We start from the raw sequence: 27,303 nt of genomic DNA, 5'->3' as shown, positions 1-27,303 counted from the left end.
TCAAGACGCACGCGACGCGACGCAGAGGGGGAAAGACGTCCATCTGGCTCATAGACAGACAATTAATTTATAAACAGTGTAGGCTATACAGAATGCGAGAGCACTTTTGGTTTTGATACAGTAAAATTGTTTCACAGACTAGTCTGTCAATCTCCCGTCTCAACCATAATATCTTGGTGTATGGATCAAAACAGAAATAGCACATATTTTGTAGAAAGAAAACAATATTTTAAAGAGATATGTGCTTAATGTATTAAGAGAGAGTGCGTCTCAATTAGTGATGTCCGATTCGGATCTCGAATAGGATCTTTTTAATGAAGCGGTCAGACTCGTTCACAGAATGATTCATTCACGAATTCTACTTAAAGGTTCGTTCACATGGGCCTGTAATGAATCGGACTGAATCAGTAATGACGTTTTGAGTCAGCAGAGTCTGTCGGCACTTTGAACGTGTACAAATCTTAAAGCCATAACCATGAATGAACCAATAAAACTGGAGTGAACCGAACAAAAATATGTAAAAGGCGAAAATACTCGAAACGTGTTGGTTTTAATAAATATCGCTTGGTTAAATAATGCAAATATTATTTTAGTCGAATGATGCAAGTAATTTTAGGTATATATATATATATATATATATATATATATATATATATATATATATATATATATATATATATATATATATATTCAGTTTCTAAATCAGGAATTAAACTGGTGCTACTATAAATAAAAATGTTTAGGCTATTTATATAATTTTATCAGGAAAGAAAATAATGAAACAGCAACATGAGGCTACAAAATACTTTATTGGTAAGTTTTAGAGTAGCCTAAGTAATATGCAAAGCCGTAATTAAATACACCTAGGGTCATGACATAAAAGAATCAGTGAATCATTTTTGCCGAAAGAACAGATTCACGAAAAAAGATTCGAAAATCCCATCATTAATAGATAATCTAAATGATGTGGGAGGCACATGGATTTAAAAAGAATAATAAAAAGGCTGTGTGTTGAGGGAGAGTGTGTATCCATCAGCAGCGTGTTTGATAATGTCTCATTATTCCCGCCTTGCTTCTGAGCCAGAATGCCTCGGGCCACAGTTACGGAGTGGTGCGAGCCCCAGATGTTTCCCGTAAAATCAGACGGAAAAAGCAACAAAATTTTAATTTGCAGTAAAACGGATAAAGTAAAGGTTTACGCTGCATGCGCCGCAGAAAGGATTTCATGTTCAAACTAATGCCAAGGTTACATTACACTGTGGGGGTGGGCCCTGGACACACATTTCCTTCTGCTAAACCTAGAATCAGATTTGTAGGCTACCACCCTAGTGGCTCACTCTTACCTTCTGTGTTGATAATAAACTGTAAGTTACAGAGGAAATATAAGCAAATAAAAGACAGGTTTTAAAAAAAAAATAACTGCTAGCTCTCTAACATCAGTCGAACTTCTGATTTTGTGTCTTGCTAAATAGTTGTAAAATGCTGATAAATCCAGCACACCTGTGGCCTCACACTGATATTAATGTGCTAAGCTACACCATAAACAGTCTACAGTGGGCCTAATGAATTATATTAGCATTCTTACTGGATTTTTTTTCCTAACTTAATAGAGAAAATATTTTGCCAGTCCACTCTTGTGTAACACTTTCTTCTGTGGAATTAAAAATATATATTAAAAAAATGTCCACAAAAGGAAATTCAATGGGGTACAGTATTTACATTGCAATGCTTAAAAAATAATAATAATCTAAAATAATTGGCTATGGCTTTCAGTGGCTTATTGCTTAAATGTTTCATTTTTCATAATATAATGTGCAGCGAACAAAAGTTTATAGCAAATGATATTCATGTGAGGGAACTCAAATGCTGATTTTAAAGCTCTCCGGATGACGATAATCGGAATCGAGATGAGTGATCCCATAACACTCATCTGAGGCTGATCCTGGCCTTCTTGCCCTAAAACAGCTCCACGTGTACAATATACGAACACGCAGGGCAGCATCCGTGCTCTAGATGACGTGGCAATGCAGCACATGTTTGGCCTTAGATCGCATACAAACGTCTGCGCTGAATCACCGACCAGCAGATCAAATCAGGACATGGTCGAAGGACAGTAGATCCAGACAGTGTTACGAACATGCGCTCTGGGACACAGCGTCTATAGGGCAGGTGTTCTGGCACAGGTGGAGTGCTGTACTCCGAGAGAGTTTCATCTGGGAACAACAGATGGAGATATTTACATTTAGCATAAACAATCCAAAAAGCCAAGAAGGGATTACGGTGGAAAATAACAGTTCTAAAATGCTCATCAAATACATAGAACAGAGAGAAGACCAAAAAAGAAAAAGAAAAAAAAAGAAAAAAATATTATTGGGAGGTAAGATCAGGACATCCAGGGATCGGTCAAAGTTTTAAGAGCCCCTAATGGATGATTCGTAACTATTGAAAATGTTAAAAACCCTAATGAAAGATTCTCCACTAACTACATAGCTAACAGTTATCGACGTTTTAAAAAATCCTATTGGAAGATTCTTAACCAACTAACAACTAACTACTGAACATTTTAAAGACCCTAAGTAACTTATCAAATTAAATTAAATTATTTTAAATTAAATTAAAATTTCAAAGACCTTAACAGATGATTCTTAACTATTTAAATTTGAAACTTTCAAAGACCCTAATGTATAATTAGGAGGAGACTGTTGACAAAGGAATTGTTGAATAGTCATTCTTTGTTATTTGTTTATTTTATTTTGTTTTATTTACTTATGTTTAACTGATGGAGTATCCCTTTAATGGATGGTACTAACTGCATACATTTTCAAAGATTTTAATGGATGATTCCTAGCTAACTAACAACATTATCAAAGCCCATAATGGATGATTCCTAACAATGTTTTCAACTACCTTAATGGGTGATAACTAACCAAACCAACCAACCAGCTAAGTAACAATCTGTCTGTCTAGCAACCACCCTAGAAACTGTGTCGGCAACACTTTACCAACAACCAGCGTACATAAGGCATAAATAACCTTCAAACTTATTCTATGCTATTTTAAACCTTTATCAAAGGGGTGCACATCTTTAAAGTTTAAAAAACACTACTTTTGTAGTTTTCATTCATGTTCATTTCTGAATGAATGTGCTTGTAATTTCACTGTGAAATGACGTTGAGCTTAAAAAAAAAATCTCTATACAAATTATGCATATTATTATTATTATTATAATACCTGTGAGAGTGGAACAGACTTTCAGTCTTTCACTGCCAGCAACACCACCTTTTCCTTCACCCTGGGAAGCACCAAAAACACTTCTCAGCCACAATCACTCCAAAAGCACATCACTCCCACCGTCCATTTCTAAAATTCCTCCAGTCTTTCCACCGCTGGGAAGATTTCCGCTGCTCTTGGAGGCAGAATCAAACTGGACAAGAAAATGGCTTAAAATACTAAAGTGGCTGTAGAAGCTGGTATGCTGTACACATGCAGACCAGGCAATGTTAATTACCTCCGGACTAATGTGGCTCTTACTCAGCATTCATCAGTGTTTTTGCATAATTCTTTATGATGATTCACCAGCATCTCTATTCGGTCTCAGGCCTTCATTCAAAGTGCATAACGAGGGCATCTGTGAAATATAACAAAAACAATGGCCTTATACACAACTTTCAAGAGTTAAAAAAGCAGAAATTCATCACCTTAACTGGATCAGGCAACTTGCAATAATGTTCAATGGTTAGCTAAGGTGCGATAGCTCACACAGCGGCTGCGGTAATCTGATCCCGTCTCGTCTGTGGGTTCATACCACAGCACACACACACACCAGACCACTTTCCTCTTCATTAGAAGAAAGGTCACACCAGGCTACTGAGGTGAGGAGCTGTTAGTCTCTCATTATGATACAAACCCCTGATACACCACGTCCTATAAACAAGCACGGTGCTAGTTTCCAGCAAGTAATTTGACTAGCTACCCTAAAAGTGAATATTCTGTGCAGTTTGATACAATCACAACCAATCAGAACAAATTTGATTTTTAATATATATCTAAGTGGAGCATGTGGAGAAGAAAGTTTTCAATGTGGGTGGAGCTTTCCTAGTATGACACCACATAATACAAAACTGTCAAACCTCATTGCATTGTGCAGTGTTTTCACTTTAAGTGCGGATGACAAATTACTTAGGAACAAGGCAACCCACAAAATGGTCTGGCATTTTTGGGTTTTCCCAGTTATGCATGGTAAAGACAAAAAGCCAGATTTAAGCTCTCACACACATCCACTCACATATAAACATATATGAGAGTTGATAGAAAGATAGATGTATGTACAAACTGAAAGATTGAGAGATAGATGGGTGATAGATGTTTTTGCAGCCAAACAATCTCATGAATTAAAGCCCTCTACTGGTAACTATGAAGCATATAAAACATGATATTCAAAACAAGAGTTTCTGTTTGCAATTCTGCATTGTAATATCTTACATGTGAGGATTCAAGTCGTATATTTGTCATACATGAAATACGAAAGAAGAAGAAGAAACAGTGAAAACGAAATGCAATGTTTTCAAAGAGCTCTATTAGATACAAATATTTAATATAGTACTTGGATTGGATTTAACTAGACTGCAGTGCAGTGTGTTTCTATGTGGATGCATAACTCAAATAAATTCAAAATAAAAAAAATATATATATGCAGACGTATTATATGTTTTTTCTTTATTTCTATTTGTTTATTTTAAAGCTGAACCTCTTTAAACCAACTGTATGTAGTCTTATTTATTCTTGACACTTTTGAAGTGCCCTAAATGAGTGGACTTCACTGTCTTAATTACTGTGCACTGTCATACACGTGCATTTGTTTCCATCAAGCCACCCTTTTTTCAGAGTTTCATACCACTCAACAAACCTACATACTTCAACAACAGAAGTTTGGCAGGGAGCGTGGGAAAGAAACAGAAGCCATTCGCCTTATTAGAAGTCAGTGTACCATCAGAATGATTTTGAAACTTATATTTCAAGGTAAACAAACTAACATACAGTAGCTTAGAACCAGTTCCAAAGATTGATTCGTCCACAAACCAGACATCATTCCTTACTGTTTGCCTGCAGGCTGTGAATTATAGGTAATCCTGCACTAAATAATGTTTAGTTTCTTGCACAGACCAATCGCTTTGCTTCATAAGACCTCAATGTCTCATCATGAACCACAGGTGTTCCTTTATATGTTTTCCCCCCGTTTTTCTCAAGGGGTAGCTGCTGACTTTTTTTTTTTTTTAATTACCTAACACCATGGTTTCAGCTAAAAGTCTCCTGAAGAAATGGGGTGAGTAAATTAATAATAAAATTCTATTTTTTGAGGGGTGAACTACCCATTAAACAAGTTAAGCGTTGCATTTTTAGAACGTTTTTGAATTCCACTGTGCTGCTTTTTAATTCTTTTTTCTAAGTAAACATGCTCAAGTGTTTTTTTTTTTTTTTTTTGCATTTTAAAAATACTAAGGTGCCATTTATAAAACATTGATTCAGATAATTTTGAAACCGTTGTCGTGTATTTGTGAAACTTTTTTAAAAACATTTCTGTTTTTGATTACATCATTGTCATGTAAACAAGGCCTATGTGTCATGTCCTAACGATGCAGGAGGTTACGTGCCAAAGTAAAATAGCCCAGGCTACTTAGTTTTAGGGGTTTATTCAAATGACTAAGCATACGCAATAGTAATAGTGATACTAACTGCAACAAACAGAACTAATCTATCTATTTGAGAAAATCAATGAATCATAATTCACTATATTTTGGTTGTTGCGTTGTTGGTGGATGAAACGCCGGTTCAGGGGAGATTATAGAGCAGAGATGCACGGAGATGTTAATGACTTCCTCATGTGAAGACAGCGGGATAAAACATACAGTCCCTTTACACGGTTGGCAAAGCCGCGGGGAATTGCGGTGTGAACGATTTGAAGTGGGGGCTGAAATTAAACTTGCTCCGAGGGGGTAGATTCCCTCACGTCCCGCTCCATTTTTTTGATCTCATACAGCCGGAAGGGGATAAGGTCACCTGTGTAATTTGGACTAACACAACAGGCATAAATTTGATGTGGGTGTGTTTGTGTGCGCTCTTAAAAAGTTGTGTGAGTACCTAATGAGAAAAATATGGTGTGGCCCTAGAGAGAAAGCTTACCTTGCTCTCTTTTCTGTGATGGTAAACATTTATGACAGTCTTGTCTTCACATGCAAAGCGGAATCAAACAGTGAGGTTCTTTATGTCAATATTGAAAATGATCAAGTAGGAAATAGGAAGAGTGGGCCTGCGTTTGTTTCCTCTCAGGGCAGCAGCACCTGCAGTGCAGTGCGGGGCATGCAGTGACGGGTCAGTACACAGATATGTCTTCCCTGTAGGCTCTCGGGTGGGCACTGGTTTTAGACTAAACACGGCAAAGACAAGCAAACAGCACACAGCTCTTAAAACACAGCACACGCGAGACTGAAGATGACAGTCGACCAGGAGGACAAGCGTGCAGTGTCTGGAAATATTTGAGCATAAAACAAACTCGGCACATCACAAGTGCCATCAACATCCTCGTCTTCAGACAAAATATTATCAAATGGCTGGACAGATGATCAAATAAAACAATAAGCCATGAGAGGTTGTGTGTTAAAGAGCACGTCACAAAGAGGACAGTCTAAAAAAAGTCTGTTTAGCGCATGTCCTCAAATGGCTTTTTTTTTAATCGTTAAAGGGATATTTCACCCACATAATTAAAATACCTTCATGTTGTCCCAAACCTGTACGTCTTTCTTATTTCTGTTTAATTAATGACATATTGAATCGCTCTCTTTCAACACAGTGGAGTGAATCATTTCATTAACTTGTCATTAACGTGGTTTATTATTTTGATTCGTAAGGGATGCGGTAACACGTCTGTCTTACAATATATTACTTTACAGATCTATCACTTTTGCCACTCAGAAATATTCTCGCAGTCATGCAGCATGCATCAGAAGATCTGCGCCCTGGCGCAGCTAGTGCTCACACTCACTGTTCTATACAGATACATAACAGCTTTGAGGGTCAAACGCTCTCCGGCACGGTTAAGATTGCCTAGTGTGAGCACACCCTAATTATTCTCCCACATCCCTCACACTTGAGTCTCTACCTGCTGAACAAGTGTTGTCCTGCACCTCATTCTGCTGTGATGGGTCCCGCGGTCCTGCAGGTCTCTAATAGGAAGATGCCTGTTATAATGTTATGATTGTGTCTATGGACTCTGAGCTTAGCTTGTTTTTCTATAACAAACTATAAAATAATTTCTATGAAAACTTTAACGTCCTGGCAGCGACAAATAGTTCGTTTTATATGTGATTTAATTACATTATTGTTATAAATTGAGATTAAGGCTACAATAAATATTTTAACTGCTACTGTGTAAAAGGAACACTGTTGTAAAAAGAACCTTATTTGTTTAAAGTGTTTGCAAACCAAATGTTATTGCACTTTTGTTCATATAGCAGTAGTTATGTTGTTCATATAAATCATAGTTAATGGTTTGTTGGACCTTAAAATAAAGTCTGACCTTTAGAATTCATTTGTGTTTATTTAAATACAATATGATACAATACAATACTATATATATATATATATATATATATATATATATATATATATATATAATGTATGTATGAATGTATGTGGTAAAACTATACTGTACAACAAGGTTCAAATTATCAAAAGCATTAGCTCTCATAAATGTTTTTTTTTCCCTACAGAAATAATTTTACTTAATACACGTTTGTTGTTTATTAATAATTACACAACTTGAAATGTTAACAATAAATTGGTATGTGTATAAATAACCAAACATAGATTAACAAATTAATTAGTTTAATAAACATTTTTTTATTATAACCTAATTATTTTTAATTAATAATGTCTATCTAATGTTAATGTTTAATGCTTGTACCTTAAACGTATGTTTTTCTTGATCATGTCTGATCAAAATCGAACTTTTTCCACCCTATGTGTTTGGATTATTCATTGACATGACAATTCCCTGTTCAAAATTTATTTTTAATCCTTAATTTTTTCCCCCCTCAAATACCAATTTATTAAAAAGACATGTGACCTTTTGACTTCAATATAGAAAGCACAGGTGGGGGCTTATTGGTTATTTTACAGCAGCTTTGAATGTAGTTCCTCCAGTCAGAATTTAAAATCTAAATATGCGATTTACAGTCTAAATTTGAGACGCACTCGTCCACACCCACAGGGTGAAGTGCAGGTCTTATGGCTTGTGTCATATCGCTCCGGCTCTGTAAGGCTGATCTGTAATTTGGCTCTGAGATGCAGCTGCCTTCCTCCACCACCTCAGAGCCACAATTAAAAACTGCTGAGAAGTGGCAAGCGACGCTCTGAAGGAGGCCCTTCTCTAATATAGCAGACTGTAATGACAGACTGAGCCACCTCAAATGAGGATGAGCAGAGGGATGAGGGGAAAAAGGAGAAAGATAGCTAGAGATAGAACAACGTTGAATTGTGTGACCGCAGACCAAATTGTCAGAAACTATCTAGAGGTTTTTCGTCTGATGCATCAGGCTTGTGTTCTCAAAGACGGGTTTATTGTGGGAATGGATGGCGTGTAGAAACCCAACTGGGAAAGAGTTCAGGGTCTTAAATCAAACGCGGAGACCGTACTGGGTTTACCTGACCCCCGAGCCGGAGGGCAAAGGTCATGGGGTTCAGCGACCTGGTCAACAGTTCTACTGACAGTCTGTAAACGTTTCACTGACACTCACCTCAAACTGACTCCCATGGAGCCGAATATGTGAATGCATTCCTGGGGATCACGTCACCTTATGTGGATCCGCGAGACGGTAAATATTGTCTCTCGCGTCTCCTTTTACACTAGCACTCGGTTTATTAGCTTAACCATGCCACACTTCCCAGGGTGCCAGGCTTATGAATATTCAAACACGCTGCTTTGTGACATAAGCGACATTGTTTGCATATTTTCTGCTTGTTGACCTAAAGAGTCAATAAAGCAGCGCTGGACTGGAATTAGCACTGTAATAGTTGGTTATTTGATCCTCTCACTTTAAAATTCTTTAATAAAATCAAGTTTTACTCCACGTTTAAAATGATTTTAAAACAATAGTTTCGTTGCATATTACATCCACTACCATTCATAAAACTAGGGTCAGAAGAAGACTCTTCTGCTCAACAAGGCTGCTTTTATTTGAGTAAAAATACAGGAAAAATGGTGAAATATTTGAATTTCTGTTAGAATATACTTGAAAATAAATGTTATTCTTGAGATGGCAAAGCTGAATTCTCAGTGGTCTTCAGTGTCACGTGACGCTTTAGAAATTCTGTTGATTTGCTGCACAAGAAACACTCCTCATTATTATCAATGTTGAAATCATTGTGTTGCTTAAGATTTTTGTGGGAACTGTGATGCCTCTCTATTTTGAGGATTCTTTGATGAGCCTGTAAAATCATCTTTCACACTTGCTCTCAGTTTATCATCACTTCCCAGGGTGCCAGATTTCTGAATATTCAAACATGCTGCTTTATGACATACGCAACATTGTTTGCATATTTTCTGTGTTATGACTAAAGAGTCAATTCAGCAGCGCTGGAGTGGAATTAGCTGCTCTAACGCTTGTTTATTTGACTGCATCTTAGTGATCAGGGAGATGTTTTTGTTTGTGCTGGTCAATCCGCTGGCTTTATCTGGCTCTAACGTGCCCCTGTATATTTGGACAGACATCTGACCCTTGTCTCTTCTAAATGAGCTGCTAATCCCTGTCCTGACTACTGTAAACTTCTCCCCTCCCTGTTGCCCTCGCCTGGACAGAGGGGGCAGTGCTCAAAACCACAAAAATGCCATACAATCAATCAGATACCAGAGAACTAAATTATACTGTATTCATGTACTATGGTGTTTTTTTTTTTAAAGATTATTTTAAAATATATTCAACATCCATATTGACATATATATGTTTTTGTTGAAATACATTCTTTGTGAAATACAACAGATATTGACTTTAAAACAACAATTTAATTATTCCATAAAATCTACATTAATGTTTGAAGGTTTTGGGTTATGAATTATGAATTTTTAGCATCATTACTCCCGGCATTCAGTTTTATGTTAATGACTGTTAATTTGCTGCTCAAGAAACATTATTATTATTGAAGATGGATTTTGGTGAAAACCCTATTTAAGATTAGATTCTTTGATGAATAGAAAGTTCAAAAGAAAGCATTGTTTATAAAAGGCTTTACCCTGTCACTTTTGATCAGTTTACTCATGTTGTTGAATATCTTTCTTCTGTTTTGCATCTTTGAAACACTTTTTTTTTTTATTAAAAAATATATTATCAGCAACAACAATTTGAGGGAAAAAAAATGAACATGAATTTCTTGGGCTTCAATGAAAGATTATGTGACTCTCTTTACAAAGAGTAACTTATTTGAAATTAATTTTGTATTGTATTAAACATTTATTTAAATATATAAAAATGTGTGATGCTGGACCACAAAACCAGTCTTTTTTTTTCCATTGATGTATGGTTTGTTAGGATCAGACAATATTAGAAAATCTGGAATCTGAGGGTGCAAAAAAAAAAAAAAAAAAAAAAAAAATCTACATACTGAGAAAATCACCTTTAAAGTTGTCCAAACGAATACTTAGCAATGCATATTACTAATCAAAAATTAAGTTTTGATATATTTACAGTAGGAAAGTTACAAAATATCTTCATGGAACATGATCTTTACCTTATATCCTAATGATGTATTATTATACGATAATATTAACCCATACAATGTTTTATTGGTTATTGCTAAAAATATACCCCAGGAACTTAAGACTGGTTTTGTGCTCCAGGGTCACATATTTCTTTGTTTTATAACATCTTCCATGAATATTTTCAATATTTAGCCCCCTCCCCCCCCAAAAAAAACAATAATAAAATAATAATAACTTTCCAAACTTTCCTGGAAAATCTGAAAAGATCCCTATTATCTTGTAGCTTTAAATCAGGTATATTCAGCACAAAGATGTACATTAAAAGTATATATATATATTCTCAGAGTCTGACGCTAAAGTTCTGTGCTCCAGGCAAACTGACGGGAACTGATGCTTTTGACAATAAACCACAGGCTTTAAACACACTGTGGGACATCTGAGCATCCCGGCCCGGCTCACCCCACAAACAATTCATCTCCACCAGTTTTTCATAGAACAGTACTTGTGGTGCACTGCTGTTTGCTATGTAATAGATTTACAGAAAGTCCCCGTCGCCCAAGAAGACACCGCAGAATTACAGTGTAAAATGATGAGAAAAGCTCAGCGTTCACCACCACACACACCATTAGCCCCTTCACAATGTGACAGGAACTCCTACAGCGGTCACATTAACATGGACCCTGACTTCCTACTGAAATGAATGAGGTTTAACTGACTCCTGTTCTGTTGATTAAAAAGCATTTCATGAACATTCTGTAGACAATGCATGATGGTGAATGCTTGAGCATTGATAAGAAGGTTATATTTATAAGAGGGTATATTATACTGTATTGTGTGTGTTGTGTGTGTGTGTGTGTGTGTGTGTGTGTGTGTATATATATATATATATATATATATATATATATAAACAAACACACACACAATAAAATAAGTTTTCTGGTTTTCATAAGAAAGAGCACAAGCGCTAAAAGTTATGAAAGTTTACAATAAATCTAAAATGGGGATCAAAGAATATAAAAGAATGATGTCATATGAGAGCAGAAAAATGACCTCACCTAAGTAAGTGATCTTAATAGAAAATATGGCATTAAATCACTAAAATGATTTGACTGTTATTATTGGAGCCCCGTTTCCTGATTGCATTATGTAAATCCATTCCGTGAAAGAATGTGCTCGGAAATAAAAACAAGACATTGCGGTATTCAAAAACAAGGAACTTTATAGTTGATGTCAAAGACAAACGTTAGAGCAAAGGTCCCAAGAAAAGTTCTATTGTAACAATGGAAAAACAAAGTGACAAAAATAATATGCATTTCTTACATTTTGTAAACCTAGAACTGTTCTCGAGCCACAGTGGTCACAGGTATTACTGGCTGATAAGTGTTTTTTATTTTTTTATTTCCTCCTTTTGGACAAACTGAAGATATATCTGACAAGCATCTGGAAAAAGCCCTTTGATGATTCCAGATGTTTCTAAAGGAACGACCCTAATCTTTTCCTAGTCTTCCTCCAGGCCCCAAAATACGTCCTGAGGAAGAGTAGAAAAATCAAAAACAAAAAAAACTAAAACGACAGAAAGCAAAAGAAGTCTCACAGACAGTCTAACATGTGGCATAATGTGTAGTTCACCTAAAACAATGCTCTACATAAATACAATAAAGTCTATAGTCTGTATGTCACAAGTGCTAGATAACTTTCTTGTTGCTGTTGTAAAATATTCAAAAGACGTTTTTCTTTCATTCCATTTTTAAACAAGTAAAAAGCACATCCGTCGGACACTAAGAGCATCAATCCGTCTGTGTACTGACCAGAAACAGAGGAGGAAAGAAGAGCTTCCATCCCATGCGTTCTCCAAAGCCTCAACCCTCCCGTGTTCCTCCTTTGTGCAAATATGTTACAAGGACAGAAAGGCATGCTGACGCACAAACCATGCAGAAATCTACAGCTGTGAAGGAAAGAGAATGAAAGAAATTCACCCTGGCCTGCAAATAAACAACTGGCCAGACCTCATGGTAAATTAGCAGGAATGACAAGAAAGGTCTAAAAAAAACCAAAAAACAAATGGAATGCATTTTTTTTCTTTTATACAAAACAGGAGCAAAGAAAATGACGGTCCGGATGAACCGGGATAGAAGTGTCCCTTTGATAAGACTGTATTGATAGGCTGCCGTTAGTATTATTGCAGAGTGGTTTGTAGTGATGGTCCATCATCATGAGACTCTTTGGGAATGTCGCTTTACATTTCCGGGACACTTTCAAATCAGTGTCAGCCTTCGCACTTCATTCTTGAAAGTAATTCAGATGAGATCTGATGGGCTTGGTCTGGATATGATACTGCAAAAAAATGCCCAAAATTGATCATGCTTGATAAGAGTAACAAGATTTTACAAAACAGAAAAAACCCAGAGAACAATCGCGGATATCGTTACCGCAAAATGAAACGCTAACGATCTCACAAAATCATGTCCAGGTTGCGTTTCACCCCAAAATCAAAAGGAGGTAAATAAGAAATTATATTTTGTATTAAGGAACTGAAGCTTATTTTTGGGGGATTTCTTGCATTATGAAATTATTTTCGTGATAATTTCCCCCCACCATAATTTAAAAAGACGTTTCACTTTTCAGTTTTTTTTTTGTAAATTCTCATAAACATTAATTTTTATTTATTTAAATCATTTCATCATTTCATATTTAATGCATGTTTTACAAGAAAACATTTCAGTTTTTCTACTTCAAAATTTCATTTTTACTTGCACTTTGTTATTATTTGTGAAACTTACTGGCAATTTCTGAGAGTTAATTGTATCTCTGCCATTTTTAAACTGTGCATAATTTCTGCACCTCCAAATAATGATTATTTTCGAACACTTGTTTTGGAAACTCCTATGTCTGCCATTGGTCAAACAAAAACAGCCACACCCCCAAATTTACATCATTGGCTGATCCTATTTTGCTTTGTTGGCCTCATTTATTTTTAGTTTTAAAGCAAAATGCAATTTCCTATGTCTTTTTCTGGGTGAAATATGACCTGGACATGTTGTTGACAGGCTTAAGTAATTCAAACCCATTTAAAAATACGCTAAAATAACTAAAATCCATCTTGGATGAACCCCACATAGTCTATCCAAATGGACTTTTACCAATGGAAATGTACAGTGTTTTTGTTTTAGAGTTTAAAGAGCAAACTGAAGCCTGGAACCACAAAGATCCGTTTGATCAAGAGTTTACGGTGCCAGAGTAATGCTACTGCGAATGCATGAAACCAATAAACAGTGCCTTCAGTGGAACCAGCGATGGCCAAAGCCAGACCACGTACTGAAATATATCACTTTGCAATACTAGTTCTCTTATGCGAGTCTGCAATCTTTATAATATATAATATATCTATAGATCTTTGTAATATAAATCTATTATGAACAGAACGTAGTAAATACACAATTGTCAGAATCATTATACAAAGTAAAAGCATCTCCCTCCCACCGCATACAAAAAAAAAACAAGATAAAACCAATAAAAAAAAGACACAAGCATGTAAAACACATTGTCAACTACATAAAGACTGACAAATGAACAAGTAAATAAACCAAAAAGTAAAAAAAAAGAGAAAGAAACCAAAAACAGGACAAATGAACAAGAAAATAACGGGCACCAACCCAAAGTGGAGTAGTCATGTGACAGGCATATATAAAAATGAAGTCGAGGAACAATGGCAACGGTAAGTCAAATCTCCCGCCGTAATGCGTTTTATATTGAACATGACACACAGTAAAAGAATGCCAAAGGTAGTTGCCGAGAGGCTAAACACGAGTCAGTTGCTCTAAAACAAATTATCGCCTCTTCGTCAGTCCAGAATCCAAAAGTTCAATGTACAATCAATGTCAAGCCAAATGATCTACTGTCAGCATGCATAATTGTGTATATATACAGTTCTATGTGCCGCTTCGAAGCGCCGCCGCGGCTCCGAAACTATGTCAATGTCCCATGCAGATTGTCTGAGTATCACAGTTGTCTCAGAGGCATTTTTTTTTACGATTGTTTTCTGAGTGGAAGCTGGTGGTCCCGCTACTTCCTGGATTATGTCATGTGACGGGGACATGTTCGTTAGCACCCGCCCTTAGCGAAAGGCCCATAAACCTCCTCGCACAGGCCCGTCGGCAGGAAACCAGCACTAAATCTCACCAGGTGGCACGTCTGAAGGCTCAGTGGTACATTTAAAATCGGTAACCAGCCCTTTTGCGCTTGTTTTGAAGGTAGAATAATAGTAGTGATACGCTAGTGCCCTTTGATTAACTGTAAAGTAACCGGAATACTAGACATTCATAGCTATATAAAAGTACAACATGTCTTGAGAAAGAAAAATAGAAAGTTTGTCTCGAACTACAAATCGTATGACGCGAGGTCATCGCAGCCCTATCCTATATGCTCGCAGTAAACTCATGCTTGTCTGCGGTGTTAAACTACAACGGTTCAATTCTTAACTAGGCCGATGGAAAGCTGCATGCTGGCCAACTTTTCGGAGAAGGAGGAGATGCGTATTTGGTCATTAAGAGTTGAAACGAGTTGCTACATTGGCTTGCCATCTAAAGCGCTGGAGAATTCAATCGAACGTTTTGCCCTTGGATAGCTGGCAACTACCTTAAAGTTTGTTTGTTAGTGACACTTTTCATGTAACGTCCAACACAAGCACAGTAAAAATGAAGGAACAGAAAACAGGTTATAATGCGTGTGAAACATGAAGATATCTGCAGGGAGTTCCTGGTAAACATGCTGAGGGTTTCTCGATTCTTCAGGCCAGCCTTTAATCGTCGCATGTCAAGAAATACAGAGACGGCGAAACGTCTTCCCTCCTGTAACTAGTTTAAGGCAATGTTCTTCTGGATCCATCTTTTGAAAAAGGCACAAACTCGACTCTTTGTCGACTCTTCGTCGGGCTTCCCAGAATCCTTCGATCGCTCTCCCGATCACATCGTCCACCCTCGTGAAGCAGTAACTCGAATTGCGAATGGAACGAGTCAATTTTTTCTCCAAGAATAAAAGAAAGACAGACAAACGAACAGAGAGAGACGACAAATAAAAAACGTAGGCCGTGACAGCCGAAATCAGTCTTATAGTGGCTCTGGAAAATAATGAAAAAGTTCATGTCGAAAGCACCAGCTCTCACATCTAACAATGAAACGTGAGTGTATGTCCTGCTCAAAAGTTAAGCGTCCCTGCGGACAGACCAGGTTACACAGTCCTGGACATTCTGCCTTGGACAGAGACAGACTAACACGGCTGAGACATGTTTGTCACGCTCTGGGTGTCAGAGAGATTTCTTCAGGCCGTTTCAGATCCCGTGCTCAAAGCACGCACATCGTGGGACAAAAAATGAAACGGATAGAGAGAGTAGAGCGACGTCAGAGGCCTTGAAGAGGCACTGAGCCGAGAGGGTCACCAAGGCAGTCGATCGGACCTTCTACAATGGAGGCTCCTCTTCCATAGGCTCCTCCTCTGTCCTGTGGGGCGACACACACAAACATTGTGTCACATGTGCAAAACACAGTCAAAGTTTAAACATCTTTTCACTCCATGACATTAGTGATTTAAATAAAGTAAATTTTAATGTAATCTCTAATTGGATATTTTAGAGACAAGCACAGTTACCAGTTACTTTTGTATCGTTTCATAATTTTGCATTTTGTACCATCATAAACTATTATATATATATAAATATATATATATATATATTTTTTTTTTTTTTTTTTTTTTTTTAGTAACAAAAATGTTTTTGTTCCATGGTTTTATTTTTATTTTTTTTTAGTTAACTATAATAACCTTGACAAGCACAATGAAAATTTATGTTCACTATATAAATGTTCATGAATTTAATATTTGACTTAAATTTCTTTCTAGAACTGGAAATTGCACTTTTTTACACTTCCAGATTTCCTTGTCTCTGGGAACACCATGTTCTGTTTGGTGTCAAATTAGCAGTAATTTGTGTAAGACATTAAAATCTGAGTCTGAATATGACCTGAACCAGTTTTGTATGAGTAAAAACAGTGTGCAAATTCATGGTAAAAGACAGAAATGGTGCATGGCAGAGTTATACATAATTTGAGCGTTCTGTTTGAGAATTATTGAGGAAATCAGGAGGAACACCAGAATAACAGAATTTAGGATCAAGGGAGAGACAAATATAATTTTGTTAAAAAAGTTGTAAGCTAAAAACTTTTTTTTTTTTTTTTTCTGGTGGCACTAGAGTGTTTTAAAGACTCTGACACTGGCACTACGAGACCCTCCATAACCAGTGTGCCAAATGCCCAGCCAGAAAACACAGAATATTAAACTAGGAAAACCAACACTTATAATAGGTGTCAACACACTTTCTGCACTTGGCCCCTAATAGGAATAACAGGAAATAATGTGAGTGTGAACCTGTGCTGGGCACATGAATACACATGTGTGTAAGAGTGTGAGTGTGTGAGGAAGGTCCAGAAACCTCAAGCATCTGTGCTCAATGCTGCCTGAGTGTTTTCAATTAGGACTCTGGCAGAATATGTCTCTCAGAAGCCTGACGCTGCTGGACTTCTGCCCCGCACATTCAGAGAGTCCTGTCTGCTTATCAGCGCTCATGTACACACCTGTCCTGCACCTCTAGAACACTGCTGTCTCATCACACACCCCTCACACAACCAGACACACTCAGGAGGCATGCTATGAGCAAACATGTGCAACTTTCCAGGAATAAGGTACAAGATAAAGTCTGAGACTCATCTGTAAGTCATTTTGGAGCAAATTGTGAATGAAAGGAGGTGCTTAACCTTAAAAAAAATTTGCAAGTCAAACTAAATATAATAAATGAATTGTTTTTATCTATTTTTATTCACGTTTAGAAATGTTACAACATGTCTGAATAGTTCAAAACAGGCTTTAACTGATTTTCTCATGGTTATTATTAGTTAAAAAAATAAAACTTTAACAAAAACTCAATTACTTGAAATATAATAAATGTATATTAATTATTATTATTTCAGCTCGATGCCAAGACAACATTTCACCTTTTTGCTTCATTTTAACTTTATGTTCCAAAATAACTAAAACCAAATCAGTAATAACAATGAACAAAAACTACTAAAGTACTACTATAGTACTCTACTATAGTCCTACATAAGAAAACAAAAACCACTAAAAATGACAAAAACAAATAAAATGAAAACTAAAAAAAAAAAAAAAACATGTAAATGAGTATCGAAAATATGAAAACAGATTCAAAATATTAATGAAAACTAAAATTAATATAATAGAATCTAAGTTGAACTATTATATATATATATATATATATATATATATATATATATATATATATATATATATATATATATATATATATATATATATATATATATATATATATATATAATATACAATTGTTATATACTGTATAACACATCAAATACCGGTAATTCTCAGAACAACAAAAAAAAAAGTAATGGGACGCAAAATTTGTGGAATGTGCCATTTGACAAACACACAGAGCTATAACTGCACCTCTTTCCCATGTGCTTGTTGGCCACAGACAAGGAGGCCATGGCGGTCACCGTCTCTGCCTCTTCAGTTTCACATCTCTGAGCCTCCAGCAGTGAGTATCCCAGAGTTGAAGCAGATCTCTGCAGCGAGCGCCAGTATTTACCTAAGCACAAAACACGCTCCAAGCTCAGCCTTAAACATGACGACACAGCATAAAGTCTGCTTTATACTGCGGAACATTCTCACCAAAAACTGCTTACTTTAAGAAGACGACTGCTTATAATTGACATGCAAGTAGCCGATCACAATTCTAAAGGTTTGTTCAGGGGTACATTTATCTAAAATAGACTATATTACAATAATTGGTGCAGCAGTTGTGTACGACATGTATCAGGTCATCGGTGAATGAATAAACTGTGAAGCTTTGTGTTCACTCACTGTGGACTTCCAGAACTTTCTCCATGGAGTGAATGGCGTTGGTGTTCGGCCGCTGTTGTAGCACATCTTCAGAAAGAGGGTCCAACTGAAACAAAGATCAAAAATACAAGTTAAACCTTGATGCATGAAGACTCTATACTTTATAGAGTCTCACATTTTTTTCTAGCATTTCTGACTTGCAGTTTACTTGCTAACTTGTCATCCCCTAATCCTGACAAGAAAAGTCAAGATTGTGCAATTAAAAAATAAATCGCAATACCTTTTTTTATTTTAAATTTTTGGTGAAAAATAAAAGCAGAATTGTGAGACAACCTGAGTTTCTGGAGAAAAAAAAAACAAGTCAAATTTGCGATACAAACTCTGACTTTCGAGACGTAAACTGGGAGCAAGTGAGAATACATTGTTTGTATAACGCATTTTTGATTTTTCCGCGATTGTGAGGTTGTTTGCAATTCTAGAGTCTATTTCTTGCAAGTATGACCTTTTCTCTCAGAATATATGCATATCACAAACATCTTAACAATTAAGATAGTGTTTCCAAACATTACAAGATTTATTCCAGCAACCAGTTTCCAGATTTCAGTTTTTTATCCATCAATCATCACCAAAAGTGAAATACAGTGTAAAGTTACAAAAACACATTTGATGTTTAACACCTATGTGGAGTGGGACTTTTGGAGAACATATACAACAACTCCACATCTTCACTGAGCTATTTCCAGAAGCAGAGCCTGAGAGTTATTGTTTTCATGGACCAGCGATGGCAACCAGGCATAAAATGCATTAATATCAAGCTTGTGTTTGCATTGTAACGGAGGCTCACAGATGTGCTGAATGCTGTGCTTTAAAGATATGCAACAATGCAGGGCTTTGTGCTTTGTCGACGCGCGTGGGTAACAAGACCTCATGCTCACGACAGCTCGGGGACCAGCGGGGCCACGGCCCAGAGGAAACAGCCAGCATGCGACGCTGCATTCCTGATGTGGAATGATTCCATTTCCCTTTGGCTCTCGGCTGCATTTTTTCACCCCCACGCAAAAAACTGAAAATCTACAGCCATGTGTTTCATATGCAAACATTAAAGATAGGGAAAGGGGCAGGAATAGACCATTTGCATGAACGAGAACAGAGGAAAAACAGGTATGAAAACTGTGATTTCTGAATATTAGCAAGTGTAGAGAGAGAAAGAGAGATCATTCTCTACTCCTGGCCAAGCTAGAAGCTTTGGTTTAATTAAAACAAATAGGATGAGGCCGGGAGGACTGGAGGCGTTGGGAAAGGCCGTCTGAGGACACGGAGACTTTAATCTTACTGTGGCACGACAAACAGACATATCAAACCCCTCAGCATTTCTAAACCATTCAACCTAGTATTCAAATATTAACAGCACACATTGCATATTTTATAAAATATAATGCACTAAAATATTATAAAATAGCTGGATTCAGAGCTGCCACACAGAAAACTCTCACACTGGAAAGAAAGAGCCTTATTCAGTCACTGGCACCCCACACACTGAACTCTGGGCGAGATCAAACGCATACACCATAAACACAACACAACACATCCTGAATACACTGTTTGTTCGGAGAGAGCAGTCTTGAGCTGGGTCACGGCTCCCTGACATTTACTTTGAGGAAACAACTTGGCAATATTCTCAGGGTTGGAGCACTTACTGTAAATAGGTCTTCAAGTCACCCAGGGAAGTTCCTACAAGCTTGCAATTCATAAATCAGATTTTTGTATGTATTTAGTGTTTGAAAATAATATGTAAATTTCATGTTAAACATTTTATAGCCAAGTTAAATTTATTTAGCATTCGAAAATGTATATATACTGTATATATAGCTATTGGTATTTGAAAAAAAAAAAAAAAAAATGCACACGTTTTTGTTTTTGTGAAAAGTGGGACATCCCATAGGCGTAATGGTTTTTATACTGTAGAAACTGTATATTCTATCGGCCTTCACCAACCCTACACCTAACCCTAACCCTCACAGGAAACTTTGTGCATTTTTACTTTCTCAAAAAAACTCATTCTGTATGATTTATAAGCGTTTTGAAAAATGGGGACATGGGTTATGTCCTCATAAGTCATACCCATGTCATTATACAAAGTTGTGTCCTGATATGCCACAAAAACAAGAACACACACACACACACATATATATATTTATTCAAATACCAAAAGCTATATATACAGCATATATACATTTTCAAATACTAAATAAATTAAACTTAGTTATAAAATGTTTACATGATTCTATCTATCTATCTATCTATCTATCTATCTATCTATCTATCTATCTATCTATCTATCTATCTATCTATCTATCTATCTATCTATCCTTCCAGAATGTTATGCTTTATAACAAACTTTGCATTAAAACTGTGTGGATGAAAGCCCAGCTATTGAAAATATAATTTTTCTTAGTATTGATTTGCCTCCACCGTGATTCTTCAATTGACTTGTTGCCAACTCAGAAAGTCTGGCCTTAAATGCAATCCAGAGTTTCCCACCGGTACGAGTTGCAGTCGCGTTCATCTCGTAAATACGACCATTCCGACATGACTTGAAGTCAGCGGCCCCATATGGAGGGGTGAAAAGTCTGCGTGTGAGGCCAGCTGGTCATTCATTCACACTTTCCTGCTGTGCAGTTTGACTGAGGGTCAACACACTGGTCCCTCAGGAATCCTCCCGCTTCAGCCCGGCCCCTTTCAGCTCTCCGATCCCGCTGCGACCGCGACCCTCTGCTGCCCTGGCACCGGCCGAGAGGGAGGGGCCCGACCTGTCTGTCATCGTGATGGACGGCCCTGCCGCACGTCTATAAACTTTAATAGGTCTTGTCAGCGCACGCCAAGCTGCTTGGCAGGTATGAAACACATGCCAGTTGCCAGCATCCACCATGACAGTGGGATTTATTTTATTTTCCCTCACGCCCGTGGCCTGAGTGTGAAGACCTTCACATTCTCCAGGAAAAAGAAAAGCTTTTGTTAGGTTGGTTTGTGTCAGCCTGCCTGCAGTAATATAAATTCTGACTGTTTGAGAACCAGGCACGTCCTTCAAACACGGATGAAGCCAAGCAAACTGGGAACTTCACGCAAAAGAGAGTTACAGAAAAAACGTGGAACAGCAGAGAAGCAAAAAATAACAACGTTTGATTGTTTGCAATACATTAAGGCAGTGGCTCTCCAATTTTTGGTGCAATGCCCGCTTTATAAGTAGAATAACTAAAACTACTGAAATAACAAGCACATTATTTACATGTATCCATTTATCTGAAATGTACAAATGAGAGAGAGAGGGAGAGATAATAACATTCTGTACTTTCTTTCAGCTTTTTATATATATATATATATGTATAACAATATGAAAAGGAAATATTGTAATGTAGTCAACCTTGCATAATTGCAAGAAATTTTATAATCTTATCTATAAATGAGGGGAAAATAGCGCCCTATGATACATGCAGTAAAGTACATTTTCTAGATTTTCCTTTCAGTTTTATATATTTTTCTGACGAATAATGGAACATGTTTTATTTTAACAGATTGTACAGTTTTGCTAAATAATAAAGTTAGATGATAAAAAAAAGGAAAAAAAAAAGTATTTTGTCACGAGATCAACATTGTTCTGTAATTTTCTGTAAATTGTACTGTACAAATATATAGTATCTACATTTTATAAAATGGGTATTCCGAGATAAAAACGATAAATATAGAGATAAAAATACTGCTTTGCATGAGCAATATGACAGAAACAGGTTAACTGAAATACTGCCATCTCTACATTCAGATCTGCATGATCAATACCAGAGAAGAAAGTGCTGGAAATTTCAAGAGCCTATTTCGAGTGGTTACTTTACTAGAAGGCCATAACTGAGCAGCCCTAACAGAGCTGATTACAGTTCACGCTAATGCAGCCTTGCATGAAATGAATGCAGTGACCTAACAAACATTCAGAAAATTCTGGAAATCAGCCTCAGACCACATAGGTAAAAGCAAGCATGTTTACTGTAGCTGTTGGGTAAACACAGAGAAAAACCTCATGGTGACTGGCAACAATTAGCTTATTAGTGCGTTGTTTATCATATAATTGCTAATGAGCACAATTTGAGAACAACATCTGCTCGCACACATCCTTCAGTGAATGACCGCAGAGTCCAAGCATCGTCCGCCAGCTATTTAACCAGTCAAAGGAACTGATCAGCAGCTTTGACTCATTTTCCAAGGAAACACAATCCTCATTATAACAGCGCCTCCTGTGCTTTACCTGCCTTTAAAACGAGGAAGTATATTTGACACTCCAGTCCAGGCAGTTAAACGCTCAATATAAAGATACAGTCACACAGGAGAGTCTCGCTCCATGGACAGCAGGGGACCCTGGGTCTTTCAGGGGTTCGACAGCGGTTGCTTAAGTTTGTCAATAAGCAATCTAAGCCCCTTATGTAACAACATCATGGTGGGAGGTTACTTAACATTTAACAGCCTTCATAGAACTATACAGTACGTACATATATAGGAGCCTATACTAGTATTCATTGGAATATACTTATAGGTTATGATGACGTACAAAAACATTATATATATATAAATACAGAACACAAAATAAAAAGTCTTACTGACGATTTTATTAAAGCGAGTTTACTTCAGAGTGAAAACAGCCTTGGGCATGAATGGGTGAAGCAGGCGTGTAGAGGTTGGGGTAGCTGGAGCACCTGTTATCCCATGAGTCTCTAGTTCAAACACGCTCTCGAAGGCTCTCAGACTCTATCCACATCATCTACTCGCTGCCCTGAACTTCACCTCCGGTACAATGCGGGCTTGAATGCAATGATAAAACACCTGCTTCCTGCCATACTGATTACAGTCCGTGCTTTTGTTTCTTATTATCTACTCTCTGGCCTGAGCTGAGCTTCTCGGGGCATTTGTGACGTCCTGCAAGGGTCATCAAGTGACCGTGTGCTTCAACTGAATGGGTGCCATGGAAAACATGCATATTACTTTACAAGAAACGAGCATCTAAACAAGGCCTACAATTTTCTCGTTGGACACAAAAGGATGAGACGAGCCAAATAACATGCATGTAACATTGCATATTAAAACAATGTGTGCACAGAGGGAGTATTTGTACAGAAATGATAAAGATATATGATAAAAACTTAATATTATATAATATAATATAAATCTTACAATAATATTAAAATGACAGGAAAAAAAATCTATATGACACTGTTTATTCATTCTACTTATTAAATTATTAAATATAATGCAAACATTATGGATTTTTTAATATTAAATATTTCAGTAATATTGTAACTATAATTTTAAACAATAGTATACAGAATATATATATATATATATATATATATATATATATATATATATATATATATATATATATATATATATAGGTATATTGTATTTATAATATTTTTGTTATAATTCTAATAATATAATAATATACATTAATATAATATACAAAAATAATAATGGTAATAATATTTAGAAATGTCAGCCAAAAAAGTTTACTCTGTTACAGTTAAAAGTTTATATTATGATATTTAATCTACAAACAATAATTCTTAAAAATTATAAACAATGCATTTTTAAATATTATAGATTACAATATTTCTGTTGTTTTAAATATACAATTATTATTATTTTTGTTATAAGATTATACAGGAAATAATTACATTTTTGTTGCATTATAATATAAAAATAATACAATATTAATCTAATAAAAAATTACAACAGGTATATTCTACTCTGTAGTATTGAAAGATTATATTGCATTATGTTTAATAACTGTAATTATTATTAAACATAATGTAGATATAATGGAGTAGAGTATACAAACAAAATACAGATATTCTAAAAAAAATCTAAAATAAATGTTAAAATAAAAATTTAATTATCTAATGATAATAATATTAAAAAGCATGTAATAACATTTATCATATCTAATTATATTTAAAGATCATGTTATTATGTTTAATACCTCTAACACCTGCTGGCAATCACATACATGCCATAATGATATATATATATATATATATATATATATATATATATATATATATATATATATATATATATATATCGTAAATATATCCTTATATGAATAAACGTTTATAATTAAATATTAAAATGTATGCATTTAGCAGACGCTTTTATCCAAAGCGACTTACAGTGCATTCATTTTTATTTTTTTAACCTAACTGGCCTTAAATGCAACTCCCTGGGAATTGAACCCAAAACCTTGTGCTGCTAACGCAATGCTCTACAACTTGAGCCACAGGAACACATATGAAATTTAAAATATAACAAAAATAAATCCTTCCATTACTTTAGAAGAAATGTATATCTAAACAAAGCCTTCAGTTTTAATAGCTGGAGTGTAAAGGCTGAGATGAGACATATTAAAATGTCATGTGAGGACAGAAATGTATCTAATGTGGCACAAGCTGCTCTGAGTGTCCAATGCTCTTTGGGAAGTCGTTCCTTTCACTCTGAAATCAGACTTTGACTTTCTGACAGAAGCTTCCTCTGTACTTTGTGCTCCTAATTTCCTTTGATTACTTAAAGTCTGTCTCTGTCTCTCTGGCCGTCAGTGACCCCGTCTGAGAGAGGTGTGAAACTAACTGCTTTCAGATGGGCCGCTGGTAGCGTCTGAGAGCGAGCGTGAGATACGCTGAGCCCCCTCTCAACATCCCTCCAGGGAGTGCACTCGATAGGCAGCTGAAACGGGCCCTTACTGAGCAGTTTTGCTTGCTCAGAGTCTCCGTCTCCTCTATCCTTTTCCTGCTATGACAACAAAGCTTCCCATGGGGCAAACTGCAGATGAAGGCAGCGCCAGGCAGGCCTGCAGACTCACAGTCTCAATTCTGGTGCAGGTAAACCGATTATGATTATTGCATTAAGGCTGCCAGTGCGCGCTTCTCCTCTAAAGCAAACAGCTCCGCTTCAGTTAGTGCAGATATTTCCTGACAAGCCTACCACTGTGGAGATATGTGCTTCATTCCTTTCTCATGTACATGGACAGGTCACACTAGCTGTTCATTTTTACTGGTCGATTAGTCATTCAGAAAAAAATATTAATACAATCACAGGAGGTGGTGTTGGCAATGACATTTTGCTTATACTATAATCACAACAGCTTCCCTAATTAACTGACTATGCATAGACTAGCTTCTGTCTCATCTGAATTAAAATGGTTTAATTAAATCTGCACCTCCCTTTAATGATGATTCATACTGTGTTTACTTAAGATATATATATATATATATATATATATATATATATATATATATATATATATATATATATAACTTTATATAATATATAATTATATAAAGTCTGAATATATAAATACAAATTGTGACTACACAGATGCAAATCAGAATATATATAAAAAAATCCTGAAAAATCCTGTATTTATATATTGATTTAAAGTTATGTAGTTTTCTGTTTGGTGCTATATATATATATATATATATATATATATATATATATATATATATATATATATATATATATATATATATATATATATATATATATATATATATATATATATATATATATATATATATAGTATATTTTATCCCTCTATCTCTATATATCTTATCTATATTATATTAATATACATTATTAATGTAATATAATATATAAATACAAATAATGATGATAATGATTAGAAAAAGAAATATTACACCATATTAAATATCCAAATATTACTTGATCTATTATTTTAATAATGACATGACAAGGTGATAATAATAATAATTTAACAGTTAGTAACAAATAAAAAGTTAAAATATATAACTGTTATTGTAGTTATAAAGGAAGCAATGAAAAATATTACGTTAACAAATAAGGTGAGCTCTGGGTTGAATAAACAGAACAGGTTAATATAAATAAGATAATAATAAAATATTAAAGTATTTTTACTGTATTGTAGAGCACAGATTTGATATATTATTTTCTTTTTAGTGGAAAAAATATCTCTTATTTAGATGAATATTTTGTGAATAATATTTGCTGAAACTTCTGCTTTGCAACACAGCAATACATTACTTTTTTAATAAAATATATTTTAAATTGAAAACTTTTTTAAATAGCTATAATATGACTTTTTCTGTACTTTAAGAGTTGAAATTACTGTGGTATACCAAATATGTCAACTAGTGCCAGCGCTAATCAACATACGCCTAATTCCTGGAGCAGAAGACACAGAGAGCACACAAGCTCCATCGTGCTGTCTAATTATCCTGTTTATTTTCCTCTCATCCTCAGAAACGGAGTAGAGCCAGCTCACTTTTACTGTTCCAGGAGCGTATTTCCAGGCTTGTCTCTAGAGCTTCAGTAACAGCAGGAGCGAGGCCTGTCCTCTCATCTGACCGTAAGAGTCCAGCTCCGCACACAAACTCCCAGCGCTCAGCAAAGCCAAGCCGTAGAAACCCAGCGCAAGTGTAAATGTCGGGATCCACGCGGGCTATTGAACGTGTTTTAGAGGCTCACTGGGTCTGTGTGGATGGTTTCAACAGGTCCTGCTCTCCTTGTTCAGTCTCTCTCGAACACACTGAAGGCCTGTCACTTCACTT

The 27,303-nt window shown here is 35.9% G+C and overlaps 1 protein-coding gene across 6 annotated transcripts in view; it reads right to left on the bottom strand.

Moving 5' to 3' along the window:
- Positions 1 to 11,951: 11,951 nt before the first annotated feature.
- The window catches only part of LOC113108296 (histone deacetylase 4-like), a 201,100-nt gene continuing 185,748 nt past the window's right edge, over positions 11,952 to 27,303 (bottom strand). For all 6 annotated transcript variants that reach the window (XM_026271246.1, XM_026271245.1, XM_026271250.1 and 3 more), the window contains 3 exons: positions 18,698 to 18,782; positions 18,281 to 18,422; positions 11,952 to 16,245 (listed from right to left, as the gene is read on the bottom strand). In XM_026271246.1, the coding sequence (XP_026127031.1) occupies positions 16,206 to 16,245; positions 18,281 to 18,422; positions 18,698 to 18,782 (267 nt within the window). In that variant the 3' untranslated portion in view covers positions 11,952 to 16,205. The remainder of the gene's footprint in view (positions 16,246 to 18,280; positions 18,423 to 18,697; positions 18,783 to 27,303) is intronic.

Source organism: Carassius auratus, chromosome 9, assembly GCF_003368295.1.
Source record: "Carassius auratus strain Wakin chromosome 9, ASM336829v1, whole genome shotgun sequence".
Lineage (NCBI taxonomy): Eukaryota > Metazoa > Chordata > Actinopteri > Cypriniformes > Cyprinidae > Carassius > Carassius auratus.
The sequence above is the reverse complement of the archived record's forward strand: the minus strand, read 5'-3'. Positions and strand labels throughout refer to the sequence as shown.